Source organism: Ursus maritimus, unplaced genomic scaffold, assembly GCF_017311325.1.
Source record: "Ursus maritimus isolate PB19 unplaced genomic scaffold, ASM1731132v1 scaffold_20, whole genome shotgun sequence".
Lineage (NCBI taxonomy): Eukaryota > Metazoa > Chordata > Mammalia > Carnivora > Ursidae > Ursus > Ursus maritimus.
Genome location: NW_024424453.1, coordinates 5386369 through 5404268, shown reverse-complemented (window position 1 = coordinate 5404268; position 17900 = coordinate 5386369). Strand labels below are relative to the sequence as shown.

Sequence of the window (17900 nt, the reverse complement as noted above, 5' to 3'; positions counted from 1 at the left end):
AGTCTAGGTCAGGAAATACATAACATAAGCTTGAGAACTATGTCATATTCAAAAGTTAGGAAGCTCTCAAAAACTACTGGGGTGATGTAAAAAAGACACTGCTGTTTGGGTTAGGGAAAATCTGAGTTTCAGAAAAAATAACTACAATGGACTAAAACTTACAAAATACATATATATGAAAGTTCATAATTTCCTAATGACACTAAAAATTCCATCCTAGTATCCTTTTGAAGTTGTTAGGGAACGATGTTATTTTAAAAACTGAGTGAATAATGGGACACCTGGGTGGTTCAGTCAGTTAGACATTATGATTTTTCATTCCAGCTCAGGTTCTGATCTCAGGGTTGTGAGTTCAAGTCCTGCATGGAGCCTACTTAAACCTACACACACCCCCCAAAACAAAAAAAACTAAGTGATAATGAGAATTTATCTTGCCTTTCTTATATGAAACATATTTCAGAGTAAACCAATAGCTGATAAAGAAAAAACCTTTTTATTGAAAAATCACAGTTAATATATAAAGAATGACAGAATTAGAAAGTCACCATTTTGCAGTTCCTCGTAAAATTAGGGATCCACGCAATGATCATTAGTGACTACCTGAAAACCACTAGGCAAAGACTGATGGATAGGTTTATAACAATCACCTGGAGTAGGCTCATAACACCTGAGCTCACTCATCAATCTGAAGAGGACAGATGTAGGACATCTGGAGATATAGGACAAACAGTATATGCCTTCTGATGTGAATCATTAGGAAATACAGAGTAGTGCGTGAAGCCTTGCCTGAACTGATCTACCAGTTTATAGGAAACGAAGCCTTTATTACCAGTTTGTAGAGAACATGGAGGGAAAAAAGAGTTTTCTTCTCTTTAATTACAGATCAATGTTCAGAAAAAACCCTCATGCTGTGACTGTGACATTTTAAATTGTCTTTCCCATACATTAATGTAAAGCAGGAGAGATGATACAGCATTCGATTAAACAGCACACTTACTTGCTGTTTGATTTTGGACAACTTATTTGTCTTACCATAGTTTCTTCGCTGTTTGATTTTGGACAACTTATTTGTCTTACCATAGTTTCTTCATCTTAAGCTCATGGCGTTGCAGTATTACATGAAGTAATAGATGTGGAGTGATGACAACAATACGTAAGCATTTATAATCAGCAGTAATAATTATGATTTTGAATATTATCATCAGTAATAATGTGTTTTTTAAAATAATGATGTATTTTTAATAAATCCCAGGATAATGGTAATATTGGTAAAGGAATGATACAGAAGAAGGGTCAGGGGTTCTTAAAAAGAAATGTTTTTTATATGTAAACACTGCTAGTTCAAAGTTTTCACATTACTACTACTTTCCCGTAGCATTAATGCCGCTGTACAGGTTCTAACTAAACAAGCAGAGGCATATATTCACATAATTTGTTAAATTTAAATCCTTTTCCTCTTACTCAAATTATATACAAGATGAAATTCTTACCTTATCCAAAAGGTGTATTATCATTGGTACAAGATTGGCATCAATTACTGCTTGAACCTGCTGCTGATTTCCTGCCGTGATGTTAGAGAGGAACCACACTGCTTCCTGCAGAACAAGACCCCTTCAATATTTCTCATTAAAAATTAAAATCTGCATCTGAACTAAATTCTCTACATTTGTACAATGTCCAAATGATTTTATTATAGAATGAGTTCCATAATAAAACTTTCAGGAATCTCAACTCCTCTATCCCCCCACCTTCCATATTTTCTTTGAACAAACTGTTAATGGCCCTAACCCAAGTCATAATGAACAAACCCTTCTGAAAAATTCTTGAAAGCACTGTTCCCAAACATAAGACTCAAAAGAAGCTTGTCTGAACAAATACTAAGGAATCCAGGAGCTGTAATACAGATACAAATCCCAAAACTACTGTAAATGAGATTCAGCATCCCCCTCACATAATGTGCGTTATTCTCTATTCTATTGTGATCAAGAATGCTAGCCAAAGTCGGTAAATCTCAATCATCCATGATAATGGAGACGTGAATATTGAAATAGTGGGTTGTTTTGGTACACTTATCGGTAAGTCATTCACTGCACCTCTCAAGAGCTGAAATGGAACCAGATGTTTGATTGTTTCACTGGTCTACCTTAATGATCTTTTTATGCTACCCTTTACACTTAGTGGTGCTTACTGCTTTTGCCAAGATGATGGCAGTCAAGTGTTTCACAAGTTTCACAGACAATAAATGTACACTGAGACCAGTCAGCATGAAAATAAGACAAAATATCAACCTCATATCCTATGGAGAATATTACTGTCATTTACCAGACACAATAAATTTATTACATTAATCAATGTAAGGGGAAACATTTTCTTTATTTGAAGAGAAATTAGTAAACAAATGTGAAGCTAATGTGAAGTAGGCTCTTTGGATCAGATCACAGGTTTCATGAACCTGTTAGAGATTTTAGGGTGCTAGGCTACTTAGGTGAGCTGTTCTTGGGTTATAATCATCGGCAATGTTGTAATCAACAGCCCATGTATTTCTACAACAGCCTCAGATGCACTCCAATATCAGCATCACCAATCAGTGCCCCCTTTCAATAGCCTCCATGAACACATACACACAAACACACATTCGATTATCTATAAAATATTAAACTTAATTACTAAACTTACACATTAAAATTTTCCAGTCACACAACATTCAACACCCAATTATCTCTATTTCATCATTTCCAAGAGAGCCAAATTTGCATTGTTTACAACTGGTTTTATATACAGAAAATCATATAAGTCCATGAACAAAATACTCTATCTTCTCTTGATGTCTAAATAACAGTTTATATTAATAATCATTATAGATACTTCTGAATCCCTAATTTTACAAATGAAAACTGCTGATACTTAATGTGTTACTTATTAAGTAGTATTTAAAAATACTTACTTTATTAATTTTCTCTTTGGGATGTGTCAGAAGTGCTGGGAAGTGTGAAAGAGCATCACAGTTCAAAACTACTTGTGTTTGCTCATCAGTTCCAGTAACAATGTTGCCCACAGCTCGAAGTGCTGCAGTCTGAAACAAAAGACTTAATGAGATGTTCTCTTATGAAAGATACACTCTTTCATTCATGCCAACCTACTATTTTTGAGCAAGTTGTGTCTGATACCGATTTAGGAACAGAAGAGTGAATAGGACAGGGTTATGGAGCTTACACTACTGTAGAAAATTGTCAATATACAAACGAATAAGGATAATTTTGGATAGTAATTAGGGCCATAAAGACAGTAAGTACTTTAGATTTTTGCTTCAGAGCTTCAATTTATTCCAAACAAAATCACAGTACTCTTCTGAAGGACAGCAGGAGCCTGCTTAGTATGAGATTTCACTATCATATGAATTTGAATTATCAATTTTTTTTTTAGCTGTATTAGGTCATTTTCTGTCAAGTTAAAGCTTTTTGGGGGCTAACTTTAACATTTACAAGACAAATGACGCAGTTTCTCCCCCTCAGTTGAGATGTAATTTAACAAAAAATTCACCCTTTCAAAGTGTAGAATTCAGTGGTTCTTATATATTCAAAGTTGTGCAACCATAATACATAATTCCAGAACATTTTTATCACATCAAAAAGGGGTATCTGTACCCATTAGTAGTCACTCTCATTTCCCTCACCCCTGGGGGGGTTCCTGACAGCTACTATGCCTGAGACGTCTCTGTGGATTTGCCTACTCCAGACATTTCATATAACTGGAATTAGACAGTAGGTGGCCTTTTTTGTCTGGCTTCCTTCACTTAACATAATGCTTTCAAGGTCCATTCATGTCGTAGCATGTATCGATACTTCATTCCCTTTCATGGCCAAATAATATTCCACTTATATGTAAGTGGATTGTATTTATTTACCTATTCATTAGTGGATGAACATTTGGTTTTCACCGGCTATTATGAACAACAGTGTCATAAACATTTGTGTGCAAGTTTTGGGTGAACATGTGCTTTCAGTTCTCTTGGGTACATATGTACCTGGGAGCAGAAGATGCTGGGTTATACGGTAACTCTATATTTAACTTTCTGAGGTACTATCACACTGTATTCCAAAGAGGCTGTACCATTTTACATTTCTATAGCTGTATAAGGATTCCACTCTCAATACAACCTTGCCAAAACTTGTTAACGTCTTTTTGATTATACCATCCCGGTGGGTATGAAGCGTTGTTTCATTGCAGCTTTGATTTGCACTTCCCTCATGACTAGTAATACTGAACATCATCTCATGTGCTTACTGGCCATTTGTATGTCTTCTCCAGATAACTCTTTAAATGTTTTGCCAATTTTTAATGGGATTGTCTTTTTATTATTGAGTTGTAAGAATTCTTTATGTATTTTGGATACTAGTTCCTTTTCAGATACATGATTTGCAAATACTCCCTTCCATTCTGTGGGTTGTCTTTTCACTTTCTTGATGGTCTCCTTAGAAGCACAAGTTTTTAATTCTGGTGAAGTCCACATTTATCTATTTTTCTCCTTGTTTGCTTGTGCTTGTCATATCATATCTAAAAAATTGCTGCCTAATCCAAGGTCATGAAAATTTATGCTTGTTTTAAGAGGTTTACACTTTTAGCTCTTATATTTAGGTGTTTGATCTACTCTGAACTATTTTTATATATAGGGGTCTAACTTCATTTGTTTACATGTAGACATTCAGTTTCAGCTCCACATGTTGAAAAGACTGTTCTTTGCTAACTGAATTTTCTTGGCACCTTTGTTGAAAACCAACTGATCGTAAATGTATGGGTTTATATCTCGAGTCTTTTTTTGTTTTTTAAAGATTTATTTATTTGAGAGAGAGAGAGAGAGAATGAGTGGGGAGACTAACACAGGGCTCCATCCCAGGACCCAAGGATCATGACCTGAGCCAAAGGCAAATGCTTAACCGACTGAGCCACCCAGGTGCCCCAACGGGAACTGCAGTTAACCTGTGGGTAAATCTGAGGAGCACTGCCATCCTAACAACACTGTCTTCTAATCTATGAACATGGGTGTCTTTCCATTTATTTAGGTCTTCTTTAATTTCTTTTAAAAATGTTTTTAACGAATAAATTTAACGAATAAATTTAAAAGGGGAAAGAAAAATAAAATTGAAGAGTAACAGAAACATAAAGACAAAGTTACCAAATGCAATGTGTCAACCTTGTCTGGAGACTGATTTAGTCAAACTGAAAAAATACGAAGCAATCAGTAAAATCTGGATACTGACTGCGTTTTAATATTAAAATTTAAAAAAATACTCTAATAGTACTGTGATTATGTAAAAACACAGCCTTCATTTTTAAGAGAAGCTGGATGAAATTATATGCTATCTGGGATGTCAAAATAATTTTGGGGGAGGGAGTGAGTAGGGATATAGAGGAAACCTACATGGAGGTTCATTACAACTATTCTCTTTACCTAAATTATGGAGTTAAAGTTGAAAAAATTTTAGAAACCTCTACTAGTTATCATGTAAAGTACAGAACATTGAGAGCTGTTAAAGAAAAATTCCAACCCTATTTCTGAATGAAATCCAGTATTAAAATGATGCATTCTGAAAAAAGAAACCAAAAACAAACAAGATACCCATACCAAGACATAATCACCACACTTGAGAAATGCAAACTTAATGGTAAATATCTAGTATATTTTATTAATTTTTAAAAAGTTTATTTATTTATTTATAAAGATTTTATTTATTTATTTGACAGAGAGACAGCCAGCGAGAGAGGGAACACAGCAGGGAGTGGGAGAGGAAGAAGCAGGCTCCCAGCGGAGGAGCCCGATGTGGGACTCGATCCCGGAACGCCGGGATCACGCCCTGAGCTGAAGGCAGACGTTTAATGACTGCGCTACCCAGGCACCCAAAAGTTTATTTTTTTAAAGTAATCTCTACACCTAACATGAGGCTTAAACTTACTACCCTGAGACCAAGAGTCACATGCTCCTCTGACTGAGCCAGCTAGGTGCCCCTATTAAAATATTTTAAACGTGCCAAAAATACTGCTCAATGGCAAACTATTCTATTCCTGTATTCAGCTAAGTGTTCCCTCTTTCCTTAAACTGCTTTAAATTTTAAGGTCTGTGTTCTCCATTCCAACTGTATATGACTATTATCTGAAGTGCTTTTTAAAGCCCAGGTTTCTAGGAAATATCCCAGATTTACTAAAACAGAATCTCTAGGGTTCAAGCAAGGGAAATACAATTTTTTTTCTTCAAGCTTCATAGGTGATTTTAATGTCCACCCAGGGTTGAGAAATAGTGAATTAGGTTAACGGTTTTCCTTATGCTATTGCTGAACAGACTGTAAGTCATCATATGATTAAAGCATACTATTTACCTCAGAAGGATAAGGAAAGCTTGCTGTATCTCCCTTTACCAATGCAGTCTGACAGTTACTGCTTATAATATTTGTGTGAACTTCTCACCCTCTCTTTTATGGCTCTTTCTATATGTAGGTTTGGGATAAATATTTATGTGGAAGGATTTAAAAATAATAAAAGGATAAAACAAAAGTTAAAAAAAGATTTTATTTATTTACTTATAAATTTGAGAGACAGACAGAAGAGGAGGGAGAGGGACAAGCAGACTCCCCATTGAGCAAGGAATGGCCTAGTGGCTTGATCCCAGGACCCAGGACCCAGAGATCATGACCTGAGATGAAGCCAGAAGCTTAACTGACTGAGCCACCCAGGTGCCCCATTTAAAAAAGATTTTAAATAACTAAAAGGAAACAATTTAGGAAGCCCCTAGGCAGAATATTTCAGTATAAAGCCTTTAGCACAGTGGCAATGAAACTATGCATTAACTAAGCTTGCTCAGAGCAGTATAGTTAAAAAAAAAAAAAAAAAAGAGGGGAGAAAAGGAAAAGAGTAGGAAAAATGAAGAAAAATAAGAATAGAAAAAAATAAAGTATTAGTGCTTGTTTCAGATGCCACCCAAGTTACCATATGAATTTCCTAGGTCTACCTTAGAAATCAGTAATTTACAAAGGAGATGCCCTGGGGTGGGGTTTTTGGTGGGGTGTGGGGAAAGGGAGGGGGAAGGGGGAAAGGTTCTTGTTAACTTATAGTTATCATACCTCATTTTCTCCATTTTAAAATGGAGATATAATACCTCACTCTTTTCAAAGGTATGTTCTTATTTCAAAAAGATATATGCACCCCTATGTTTACTGTGGCATTACTTACAATAGCCAAGATATGAAAGCAACCCAAGTGTCCATCAATAGATGAATGGATAAAAACGTGGTGTGTGTGTGTAGGAATAATAACCATAAAGAAAATGAGACCTTGCCATGTACAACCACATGGATGGACCTAAAGAGTATTATGCTAAGTGAAGTAAGTCAGAGGAAGAAAAATACCATATGACTTCACTTATATATGGAATCTAAAAAACAAACTGTACAAACAAAAAGCAGAAACAGACCCATAAATACAGAGAACAAACTGATGGTTGCCAGAGGGGAGGGGTTGGGGGGCATGGGTAAAATCGGTGAAGGGGAGTGGGAGATAGAGGCTTCCAGTAATTGGATGAGTAAGTCACGGAATATACAGTATACCATAGGGAATATAGTCAGTGGTATTGTAATAGCATTACATTATGACAGATGGTAGTTACACTTGTGATGAGCACAGCATAACTTATAGAGAAGCTGGATCACTATGTTGTACACCTGAAACTAATGTAATATTGTGTGTCAACTATACTTCAATAAAGAAAAAAAGATTTTAAAAAAGATGTGCTATTAGGCTAGAAATATACTATGAACTAATGAAATTGTCCATTTCTGAATGCCATGCTTAAAGCAAATTAGTGGTGAACAAAACAAAACACCTTATATTACTGTCAACAACAAACTCACCTGAACTTTAACTTCCTGGTGGCTGAGCAGAGGAACCAAGTGAGGGACTATTCCAGAGTCTATCACCATCTGTATCTGTTCATTGCCAGCATCAGTAAGGTAAGAGAGGGCCCAGACCGTATCTACCAATATCTAATGGATAAAATGAAAATTCAAACAGCCTTTGAATATTTTCTCACTTTAATAATTCTTAACTATACAGACAAATCTGTTTCACTACCTTCTTTCTTCCTTTCTTATCTCACCGCAATTCACTGAAATCTTAATCTGCTCTATAATACTAAACATCATCATGTCCGAATGTCTGTATCAAGTATGTCCATCTTTTAGCCGTATTTAGGATGCTTCAGTTAATTATGATCCCAACCACAGGTTAGTATCCAGTTTTGGGGGTTTGTTTTTTTTTTTTTTTTTTTTTTTTTTTTAGTATCCAGTCTTAATTCACTAAAATACACACTATACTGTATGTGAAATAGGAGAAAAAGACATTGTCTTTCTCAAATGCTCACACTGAGGTATAACAGGTCCAAAGACGTTGTAGTAAGTACATATAGTTGTAAAGACTATATGTATTCAACATACACAGTGATTCAAAACATCAGGGCTAGATGTATACATTCAAGTTGTTTTCCAGTATCACTGGTATCATGTAGGTATGTCTAAAGCCAATATTTCAGTATCTGGAGTACAGCAGTTTCATCTTTTCCAACCAGTTTGCTTTGCCTTATAAAACTAGAGGCAACTTCTCATAGCGGAAGTGTCCCACAGCTGCAGATCAAGACATTAAAAGCAACCATAGGTCAATCTGTGTGATCTACAATAAAAAATGTTCTGGTAAAAAAAAAAAAGAAAATGCATAATTTACAGCATCTGCCAAAACTACTTATAAAAAAAACCTCTGTAATTAAATTATACTAAAAATTAAACTATCATTTTAAATGGCATAATTTTTAATGAAATTTACTGTGAAGTTCAGCAGGCCACTGTGTTTTATCTTTCTTTTGTATTAAGTCCTAATTAGAAGGTATATCCGAAAGGAAATAAGACAACTATTAAACTGTTGCATAAATAACATAGTTATTGACAAAGATACAGGAATAATAATTGTGCCTGGAACTTTACTTCTCAAGCCTTTCTGGAATATGAACTATGTGTCAAAAGACAAGTCAGAAAGGTTTGAAACCCTTTTAATTCTAAACCAATGTTATGTTTAAAACATCTGAGAATCTCCTGGAAGGAGAAAACACCACTTTGCCATTGTTCCTTTCAAAAACTCAAGAAAGTTCTTCAGCTATTTTTAATGTAAAAAGAAGACACCGAATGAAGGAATTCACACACATAAAGTGGTACCAAAATACGTGAAAGAACTAAATTTCAACTTACAAATGTAAATCTTTTTTCCAGAGTACCAACATATGCCAAAATTTGTTGATATGGGCAAAAAATTTCAAGTTACTTCTCCATGACTGTACATAAAATCCAGATGCGATTTTTTTAAAGGCTCAACACCAAACATCATAAATATGCTCACATCAAAATCACAATTTAAATAGACTTGACCTCATATATACTTCTTATATCGAAGTTAACATTCTAGGATAAATTTACTAATTATAACTACAGTGTAATTTCAGTGTTTCACTTATGGTTTGTGGAAGCAATTTTATTTATTGATTTTTTACTTCCTTCACGGTCTGGTTTAAGAATTTGCTGCTGTTTACCCAAGAAGACTGTATTTTTAGTAAACATTATTATATAGTAAACTACTTCATAAACATGCTACTAAAGAAGAACAATGAGACTGGCTTGAAAAATTCAAGATATATTAAGAGCAAGAAAAATGGCATTACAATCTCAGCTGGACCAGGGTAAACAGGTGGAAAGAACACAATACACCTCTGAATAAGGTCAACTAAGATGTCTGGTTTTTTAGTAGAGGTATAAACTTTGAGATTAATCTTCCTTGGAACTCATTTAAAAGTAAAATATTAAAATTTGTAATTTAATAAAAATACCTGGCACTAAGGAGCCAAACCCCATAACAGCACATATATATATTTTAAGATTCTAGACTATCAGGATCTAAAACAAAATATCTTTAGAGCAAGGATCATGTTCATCTAAAGAATTTTATACATTATGTCACTGCTTGAGTAGAATTCTAACTTTAACTTGTTCCATATGCTTTAGAGAGATCCTGGAAAAATGGTATTACCCTAGAAACTGAAAACGAATGAAGCAGCTTATCAAATACTGGTCATCCCGCCAAGCTGTTTTTAAGGAACCAAAGTTCCTGAATGTTGCTAGGCACTGTATTCCTGTGATTTCCTTTACCTGTCATATTCCTAGCTTTTCTAACACAATGACGGTGAAGCCGGGTTTATAAGCAGTTTCCCACCTCATTCATACTTCCTGAGGTGTTTTTTCCTTTGCCATCTGTGTTGGTGAGAATGAATAAGGTTTATTTATTATGCTTAGAATCTAGTCTGCACTAATTTTTTTCTTGTTTGGATATTTACAAGTTTTTTCTATAACACATGAAACCACTATCAAAGTCATTATAGATGGAAAAATACAGTAAAAATAAAGAGCAACTGAAGTTCTTGGATTGGTGTATGCATATGAATACAAATCCACACATAAAGGTACAAGTATTGCTCTTTTTTATCTTTCCAACGATGAAATACTATTAGGCCCATGTATTCTCTCAAACACTGCCTAGGCTGACAAAATGAGCTTACCAGAAAAAGCTCTTAACCAATCAGAGATATAATTTTAGTGAGAGAGATCACTAACTGGCAACTTTAAGAACTTCCAAAATGAGTTTTTGTCCCTTGCACGCGCGCGCGCTCTCTCCCTCTCTCTCTCTCTCTCTCACACACACACACACAGAGGCAACTTTAAGAAGTTCCAAAACAAGTTTTAACTCCCCCAACTCTCCACATACGTTATTGCCTAGACCAAAATACAGTCAGGCTTCATTGTAAACTATATTTTGTGATACAGGCAAACACAAAGTAAATATAGTAACAGCAAGCTATATTATTACAACTCTTGAAATGGAAAAATCTAATAGTGTACATGAACATTATGTCCAGTATAACATTTGGGCAGCCCTAGACATACATATTATACACATAAAAAATACTCACATTTACGTCTGTGTGATGAATTAAGACACAAAGAGCTGGAAGAATCTGAAGAGAGAAAATATATACATTTATAAACATATACACAATGGTATCTAGTTTAGTTAAAAACAAAAAAACAAAACACAAAACACCTGTTTACCTCCTGAATGGTTTCCATTGGGGGTGGCGGATCTTTGTGGCGACATAAGTTGACCATTACCCAAGTAACATTTCTTAAGAATGTTATAGGAATAGATGGACTTATGAAGGAAAGTAAAGGTTTCACAACTCCAAGACTTATGACATAATCTCTACACTGTGGCCCATCACCTGTAGGAAGGAGTGATTAACTCAATAAAATACATTGACAATAAGCAATTCAAAAAACATAAAGCACTGGGTTCAATATGCTGATTTCTATATTTTAACTAAATACACTATTTACTTTTATACAGAAGTTTTAGACAACAATAACCAAGTTCTCATGTTAGGTCTCTGAGCCAAGAGAAGCAACATAAAGTAGTAAGATATTTTTTGCACATTACTGACATATAGTTCTTCAAATTTTTAAGTTTGGGTAAAGTCCGTCTTCTAGTTTAAAAACAAATCTTGAAGTATTAGAATTGTCTTTAATTATTCTTCTTATAATTATGTCAGAGAAAACCTGAAAGGTAGGGTAATCATGGTATTCAACATTTAATGACACTGTCTATAAGCTACAAACACCTCCTGGATGATGAGGTCATGATGATAATGGATAACATTAGTGTATTTTACTGTACTAAAATCCAGGATAGTAAAAATTTCAATTAAGACTCTTTTTAGAACTGTCATTATGGAGAAAAATTGTTGGTTTATGTTGTGCATCCTCCTTTTTTCTTATTAGTTTCTATGACAATGGAGAGTTAAGGAATAAAATGGATCCATCAACATAATAATGAGGGAGAGGAGATCTATTATCACATACATATTTCATAATTATTCAAATAATTAAGAGTTGACTGTATAATTAAAAAAAGAGTTGACTACATACAAAAAGCTACTATGGGTATCATAAGCAACAAAACGTTCATTCTGTTTACTATAGGTCTACACTTAAAACAGCTATAATTTCTATAAATTATTTAACAAAAACCAGTACAGAAAAAGATAATTTTTCTTTTTCAACTACTAGTAGTCATTTTTATTGCACAGTATATGATAACAACAATTGTTGGACTAGCATTACAAGTTTTATACAAACCTATGATATTTCCCAGTGCCCACACTGCTTGCTCACAGACATTCTGATGGGGTGAATGTAGAAGCCTCAGGAAAAGTGGCACAGCATCTTAAGGAGGAAAACACAAATTAACATTTAAGTTTAAAGACAGTCTCAGAGGTTAATTACATCTCAATAGTACTGGAAAAAAAAAAAAGGATTGAAGATACTATACTCTAAACCAAAAATCAATCCTTTTTTGCTGAAATCTAAGAAAGGAACCTATCAAAAATATATTTAAAAAATATATCAACTGTAGTATAAAATTTCTGATTAGCAAACCACTTACTCAGCATTAAAATAACAGTTTTAACATAAAAATATCAAATCAAGCTGGTAAATTTTCACTCACAATTAAACCTGAGTAAAATTCCAAATTAAAAATCAATTCCTAAAAATAAATACATTAATTAATTCATTCCTTAAAGATTCAAGCATTATTCTCAAATTTAGAGGAAAAAAGGGACTCCAACTGTTGAAGTAACTTTTTAATAAAGAAGTTTAAAATAACAAGAGGGTGCAGTTCAAGATGGTGGCTGACCTTACCTTCTACCATGGACATACCAAATCTATAGCTACATATACAATAATGCTTTCTACAGAACTAGCTGAACAGTTCCTCTACAACAAAGGATAAAATGGTCACATTGAGATGGACAGGAGAGGCAGAGACTACGGTCCTAACAAAGCCATGCCCTATAAGCAGGAGAGATTTAATAAATATGGAGCATATCTCTGAGGAGCGAAGGGTTAGAGCCCCAAATCAGGCACCCAAACCCTTGGGACCTACGCCAGAGAAAAACTCCCAAAACGTCTGGATTTGAAAACCAACAGGGCTAATGTCCAAGAGGCCCAAAGGGCTATAGGAAACCAGGACTACGCTCTCAGAGATTACTTGCCCAGATGCCCCAGGATCCAGCACAAAAGCAGTGGGCTGAAAAGTGACTACAGCATGTTAAGGAGGTTCACTGAGTAAGTTTAAAGCATCTGCCTAAGGGATGAAGGTCTGCTGGAACTTTCTCTCCAGGGATGGGGGGGCTGGCAGGTGCCACTTTTTATACACTCTACCTTGCTAGCGATACTTGCACCACCCCTGCATTCTCCAGAACAGAGCACTGGTACAGCTCCACCTCACCAAACCCAGTGGGATGCATCATCCTGGCCTGGGATGCCCTTGCGGCCCTGCCAAAGCTGGCAGGAGCACAAAGTCCACATAAGGGACACCCCTTGAATGCTTGGCACTGGTAGCTGGGGGTAGGGAGGGTGTTTTTCATTTCTGGGCTCCATAGGAGTGAAACAATCTGTGGCAGGCTACCACCCCCAAAGTATAGCACAGATAGCTGACTGAAACACATGCTGTCTTCCTATGATCATTCCTTCAAGGCGGGAAGAGGTAGCTGTTTCACGTAATACATAAAAACAAACACAGAAAGTCAAGTTAAATAAGTAAACTAAAGAACAGAACAAAATAAAACCCCAGAAAAAAAACTTTACTGAAATGGAGATAATTTACCTGATAAAGAGTTCAAAAAAATGGTCATAAAGATGCTCCCCAATCTTAGGAGATAATGGATGAAGACGGAAAAAATTTCAACAAACAGAAAATATAACAAAGTACCAAACAAAAGTCACAGAGCTGAAGAACATGGTAACTGAACTGAAAGATACAGTAGAGGCATTCAACAACAGATAAGATAAAGCAGAAGGATCAGTGACCTGGAAGACAGGGCAGTAGAATTCACCTAAACAGAGCAGCAAAACAAAAAAGAGATTTAAAAAGGGAAGATAGCTTAAGGGACCTACCGGACAACATCATGTGGAACAACATTCCCATAATGGGGTCCCAGAAGGAGAAGAGAGAAAGATAGATACAGAAAACTTACCTGAAGAAATAGTGGTTAAAAACTTTCTTAACTTGGGGAAGGAAAGAGATATCCAGATCTGGGAAACCAGCAAAGTTCCAAATAAAATGAACCCCAGAAGAGCCATACCAAGACACATTATAATTAAAATGTCAAAAGTTAAAGAGAGTATCTTAAAAGCAGCAACAGAGCAACAACTTGTTGCATGCAAGAAAAACCCCATAAGACTATCAGAGATTTTTCAGCATAAAGTTTGCAGGCCAGAAAGGAGTGGTATGATATATATTCAAAGTGCTGAAAGCACTAGCATACACATGACCAACAGACATACGAAAAGATGCTCAACATCATTCATCATCAGGGAAATGCAAATCAAAACCATAATGTGATATCACCTCACACTAGTCAGAATAGCTAGAATCAAAACGACAAGAAATAACAAGTGTTGGACAGGATGTGGAGAAAAGGGAACCCTCACGCACTGCTGGTGGGCATATAAATTGGTGCAGCCACTATGGAAAACAGTATGGAAGCTAATAAAAAAAACTAAAAACAGAAGAAAATAATACAGAAACTAAAAATATAGGATCCAGCAATTCCACTTCTGGGTATTTATCTGAAGAAAATGAAAACAAATTAAAGAATAGTGCCCAGTATTTTCACCATAAGCATCTTTGCCACAAATATCTTCACCCTACAACTAATTGGCCATACGGCAATTATGCCATATAAGATAAATTCACAAAAATAAGAGGGGCATCTATTAAAAAGGACATAACAAAACATGAAAAATGCATTAACAAAATTAACAAGACTTTATTGCAAAATACAAAACATTTGAATACATTTAAAATGTGTGTAGATTCATGCAATTCTATGCAAATAATTTATTTTGCAGACTGTACCTAAGCACTTGTCCTCAAAGTTTTTCTTTCATAACATTATACATTTTTTTTTTTTTTGCTTGCTGATTCATCTCTTCGTCTGGCATCACATGTTTTCATTTTTTTTTGCTAAAATTTCTTTCTTCCTTAAGAGAGGTATCGGTTTCTAAATACAAGGATGCATATTTGTAACCGCTTTGTTTTGCACTGTAAAAGTCTTCTACACTGTTGTTTGTTCTCAGCATATTACCACATGTCTATTGACAGATGTTCCAAAGTTCTATGAGAAATGTGGGTTCAAAACTCTGCCACTGTATAGACTATTACGAGGGCTAAGATTTATTTAATATAAAAATGCAAGTACTGTGTCAATGCAGAAATAAAAGCAAACTGTCAACTAGCTGATGAAAGCAACAAACCATCAAGTCAAACTGTCAACCAGTTATTCTTATACCTTTTACAGCAAAATTGCCTTATGGCCAATTAGTTATGTGGGGAAAATGCTTTCAGCAAAGATATTTATGGTGAAACCACTTAGAACCTTTGAAGATATATGCACCCCTATGTTCATTACCACATTATTCACAATAGCCAAAATATGGAAACAACCAGTGTCCAACGATGGATGGATGGATGGATAAGATGTGTGTATGTACACACACACGATGCAATACTACTCAACCATTACCAAAAAGATGAAATACTTCTAATTAGGACATCAATGGACCTTGAGGTACTAAGTGAAATAAGTCAGAAAAGAGAAAGACAAATAATGTATGATTTCACTTATATGTGGAAGCTAAAACACAAAACAAATGAACAAACAAAAACTCACAGATGCAGGGAACAGACTGATGGTTGTCAGAGGGGAGGGCTTTTGGGAGGTGGGTGAAATAGAAGGGGGTCAAGACGTACAAACATCCAATCATAAAATAAGTCAGTCATGGGAATGAAATGTATAGCATGGTGACTGTAGTCAATAATATTGTACTGCATATTATGTAATTTGATATGACAGGGGAAACTAGACTTATTGTGATCATGTCTTGGTGTATACACTTCGAGTCATTATGTCATATATCTAAGACTAATTTACACCTCAATTAAAAAAAATAACATCACATGGGTCTTTAGGCAGGCCAGTGACTCCTGTATCACACGAGACCTCCTGAATCAGAAAGTGGTTCTGTTGCTCTACAGCACCCTTGCTTTGTAACAAGGATGGGAAACACAGAGAAAGGACTGTGTCTAAACAGAATACTATCGCACTGAACAAATGATTCTTCTATTTTCTCTTTCTTCTGATATTACTTTGAAAAATGCTATTTAAGTACATATAGATAAATCATGCTTCACTCAAAAAATAATTCATTCATTTATTATATCTGGTAAAACAAGACAGATTGGCGGTGTTAAAACAAATTCTAAGCCTCCTTCTAATCTTGAAAAAGCACATAAAACAGAAAGGAAAAAAAGTGAGAGAGTAAAACACTATCTTGAGATTATAAAATTTACTGAATAGTCAATTATATAAAATAAAGCCAAAAAACCAAAAACAAAACCCATTTAAACCCAAAATTAAGCCAGTTTTATCATGATTTAAGGTAGTATTAATATTCTATGTAATATTACAACAGAAATGTCAACATAATAAAATGTTTACTTGGATAACACCTTTGTTCCTCTTTAAAATCAGGCAGAAATTAGTGCTTAAGATTTTAACAGGCTTACACAAGTATACTGCTTACACGTGTATGAAGAGCATTTTAAAAGTACCTTCTTAAAATTATTAATTTCTTTGACAGAAGAATTAAATAGTATTCACGAAAACAATATACTCAGGTTATTACTTCCAATAATAATTTTCCACTTACATCTCTTGGAACATAAAAGAAAAACAATCCTATTATAGTAACAATGAAAAAATTTCAAGCCATTTTTCAACAGGACTACTTTATAAAAGATTTCTCTAAACCGAATGATGAAAATCTCATTAAGAGAGGCCAAGAGGTAGTATGGCAATGGGAAAAACACCTTTATTTCTATGATGTTCTATAAGTAAAGTGTAACTACAATAATGTAATCTGCTACCATGATTAGGAAATATTCTCAGATTTAGCATCAAATGAATTTTTGAAAATAGAAAATGTCAGTCACTGGGACAACATGATCAAAGTAACATACTTCAGTTGGCCTATTTCAACTACCCTGTGATTGGGTAGCTACTATTTTATAATATAAATAGCTTTATTCTTTTACGACAATCACTATTTTTTTTTTTTTTTACTGATTTGTTTAAGAAATCACAATTTTATCTGTTAATCACCAACTTACTGGACTGAACTACTGCTTGAGTCTGTTCAGAGGTTCCAGATGCAATGTTTGTCAGAGCCCATGCAGCTTCAAACTGTAAAGAAGGACTACAAAGAACAAATAATTTTAAACAGTAGGGATTTTCACACTGACCCAAATCTAATATCAACCAACCATCCTCCCCTCAAGCATTTTTAAAAGTATTAAATATTTTGTTTTAAAAGGTATCTATGCATCCAGCACTTTTTTAAAACCTCTAATGACTACTTATAATATCTCTTCAGTATAAAAAGCATACAATTTCCTCAGGCGTCCCACCTATTTTTAGTAAAAAAAAAAAAATTTTTTTTTTTTAAAGATTTTAGTTCTTCATTTGAGAGAGAGAGAGAGAGAGGGCACAAGAACACGAACGGGATGGGGGCGGGAGGGAGGGGCAGAAGGAGAGGGAGAAGCAGGCTCCCTACTATGCAGGCAGCTCAATCCCAGGACCCAGGGATCATGACCTGAGCTGAAGGCAGACGCTTATCCAACTGAGCCATCCAGGCGACCCA

At 34.9% G+C, this 17900-nt stretch overlaps 1 protein-coding gene and 1 non-coding gene across 2 annotated transcripts in view; both read right to left on the bottom strand.

Annotated features, from left to right (window-relative positions):
• Nucleotides 1-17900, bottom strand: part of KPNA4 (karyopherin subunit alpha 4) — a 54509-nt gene that overhangs the window by 10162 nt on the left and 26447 nt on the right. The window contains exons 7-13 of the mRNA XM_040636619.1: nucleotides 17371-17456; nucleotides 12273-12359; nucleotides 11190-11359; nucleotides 11051-11095; nucleotides 7899-8030; nucleotides 2945-3073; nucleotides 1491-1595 (exon numbers count right to left, since the gene is read on the bottom strand). Coding sequence (XP_040492553.1) covers nucleotides 1491-1595; nucleotides 2945-3073; nucleotides 7899-8030; nucleotides 11051-11095; nucleotides 11190-11359; nucleotides 12273-12359; nucleotides 17371-17456 — 754 coding nt within the window. The remainder of the gene's footprint in view (nucleotides 1-1490; nucleotides 1596-2944; nucleotides 3074-7898; nucleotides 8031-11050; nucleotides 11096-11189; nucleotides 11360-12272; nucleotides 12360-17370; nucleotides 17457-17900) is intronic.
• On the bottom strand, nucleotides 2426-2738 carry LOC121104333. The gene has a single exon (XR_005836624.1).